General features: G+C 31.8%; 1 protein-coding gene across 1 annotated transcript in view; it reads right to left on the reverse strand.

The window, feature by feature from the left end:
* Positions 1-469: 469 nt before the first annotated feature.
* LOC106462753 (bestrophin-3-like) overlaps positions 470-2,353 on the reverse strand; it is a 23,654-nt gene continuing 21,770 nt past the window's right edge. The window contains exons 7-8 of the mRNA XM_022390083.1: positions 971-1,120; positions 470-556 (exon numbers count right to left, since the gene is read on the reverse strand). Of these exons, the coding sequence (XP_022245791.1) occupies positions 470-556; positions 971-1,120 (237 nt within the window). The remainder of the gene's footprint in view (positions 557-970; positions 1,121-2,353) is intronic.

A 2,353-nucleotide genomic window follows, 5' to 3' on the forward strand; every position in this document is an offset into this window, starting at 1 on the left:
TTTTAGAAAACACAGTAGAAATGCCCTTCCTCTCCAACAACCACAAACCTTCTGTATGGTTGTAGTACAACTAGCGAGATTAAAGTTACCACAAATCTATACAGATATTCATCTCTTCTCCTTTCATTTCTATTAATCCACCCCAGGTGCACCTGTAAACCCTCCAGAATGGCATCGAGTAACCAGGTGGAAAATGCATTTTAACAAAAATTAGCTCTTATCAGCTCAGCCAGATTGGTGGTAAGAAATACTGTCTCGTAAAACTTTCTACACTTTTGGGCCGAGACGTTTAACTTGTGTAAATTGTAAGATATCCACCAACGCCCTCTTTCATTGCACCAGAGTATTCCAGGCTGTTCTGAGTTCCATTCAATACTTTTCTTAGATTCGTGGGAAGTAAAAAAAGTTAGTATATGGATAACAATATTAAAATATATCATTTTTCAAAAAATTAACTAAATGCTAATCCTCAAACCTGTATATTTCTATCCAGGCACCAATTCAATTCGAAATCGTCATCATCCTCTCCATAAGGATTAATCAGTTGTTCTGCAACCTAATGATGAGAGAATCTTTATTAGTAGGAAGCCTCTTTTTTTTTTAAACATATGATAGCACAGCTTATTAAAAATAAAATTACTCCAACAACCACATTTTCAGTGACAAGTTATTTTCTTTGAATTAAATTCAATAAAAAGTTACTAACGTGGTTTTGTAGCTAGTAATTTAATCATTCCATATTGGGAATTGGTTTTTCTATTACTAGTTAAAAATAAAAGTTTTTCCGCGTTTAGTATTCATAATTTCACACTTTCCGATATTAAAAATTTATGAAAAAATTATTTTCGCTGAACTTTCCTATAACTCCAAACTCACCTTTAGCCATCCCATGTAAAAGAACTGGTACATAGAAGTTCATTTCACAGAAATTGTTACTGAAGAGTAGAACTAAATCTAACTTGAAACTTACCTTTAGCCATCCCATGTAAAAGAAGAGCTGGAACAACGTGAAGAATGGAACATAAAAGTCAACTTCGCCGACATGGTTACTGTCCGATTCCAAGCTCTGTTTGCTCATCAGGTGGGTTAAGAAGAACGTATAGGTTACTAGCGTCACAACCTGTTGAAATCAACAACACTAACTTAGAAACAGTTTTTTGTTTCATTAATTAAACTAGGTTTTTCATTTCAGTCAGACTGTTTTCACCGTCTTTTAAGAATATGTGGTTTCAACAAAAATGAAAATTACTCTTGGGAATCCTTTTAAATCTTTCTAGGGAGCATCGTTATATATATAAAAGAATTGTTTCCTAAACTTGTTTGATTAAATGATGAAATTAATTGTTATGCACGTGAAAGTTTCCAACAAACTGAGAAGAACTGAACTGTTTCATTCATTATCGTTGGAAAATAGAATAAAGCAAAGAATAGATAAATCTCAATTAAGTAAATTGGAAAACTCAAGCACTTTCGAAAACTGAACCTTCTTTCTTCAGGGACGTGAGAACAAACTATGAAATGTAGTTAAATGTTCTTCATTGACCTATATTAACGATTACTCTACTTTGTATAGTGTGGTAAGAGAACCAACTCGGTTATGGAGGACCTTATTACTTCTAACGTAATAATGCTACTCTTGCTCGTAATTAGATATTCACCGCTATTACGGAGGATCTTTTTTGCCTCTAATGTACTAATGTTACTCTGGATCGTATCTAGATGTTTACTGTTTTCACCGTCTTTTAAGAATCACACTTAACCCAGTCGATGACTGTTTCAAAAATATTCATTCACTGTATTCGCCTAACCTAACACTCAGCAACTATGCCACTGTTTCTGTTTACGCACTAAACAGTTCTAACTTGATTACAGCATTCTGCAAAACATATTACTTCCAATTTTAGGCTAAAGAAGCTAGATTCATTCTATTTAAGTTAAATAAGTTTTATTTTTCGTTTCAAAAATTCTTAAGTATGCTAGAGATACACTTATTTTTTGTCGACTTCATAGACTTACCATAAAAAGAATGTTGTTCTTTCGTGGGGTAATTAAAAAGTTATATTCAAAACAAGTTGTTGGTTTTCATCTAAATAATTTTTTTTTGTTTTGTTAGGTAAAGAAATATTTAATTTACTTAAGGAAAAGTTAAATAACTTTCCATAATTTAATGTTAGAATTATAGATTTTCCCGAAACAAATATGAGAACGATTTAAAATAGTCTATATTTAATGTTCTGTGTATCTGTTGTTACCACAAAACGTCGAAATATTTAACAACTAACTCATTATTATTACCACAAAACGTTGAAAAATCCAACAAATAAAACTATTACTTCCATGAAACGATGGAATA

This window comes from Limulus polyphemus, unplaced genomic scaffold, assembly GCF_000517525.1.
Source record: "Limulus polyphemus unplaced genomic scaffold, Limulus_polyphemus-2.1.2 Scaffold1240, whole genome shotgun sequence".
Taxonomy (NCBI): Eukaryota; Metazoa; Arthropoda; class Merostomata; order Xiphosura; family Limulidae; genus Limulus; species Limulus polyphemus.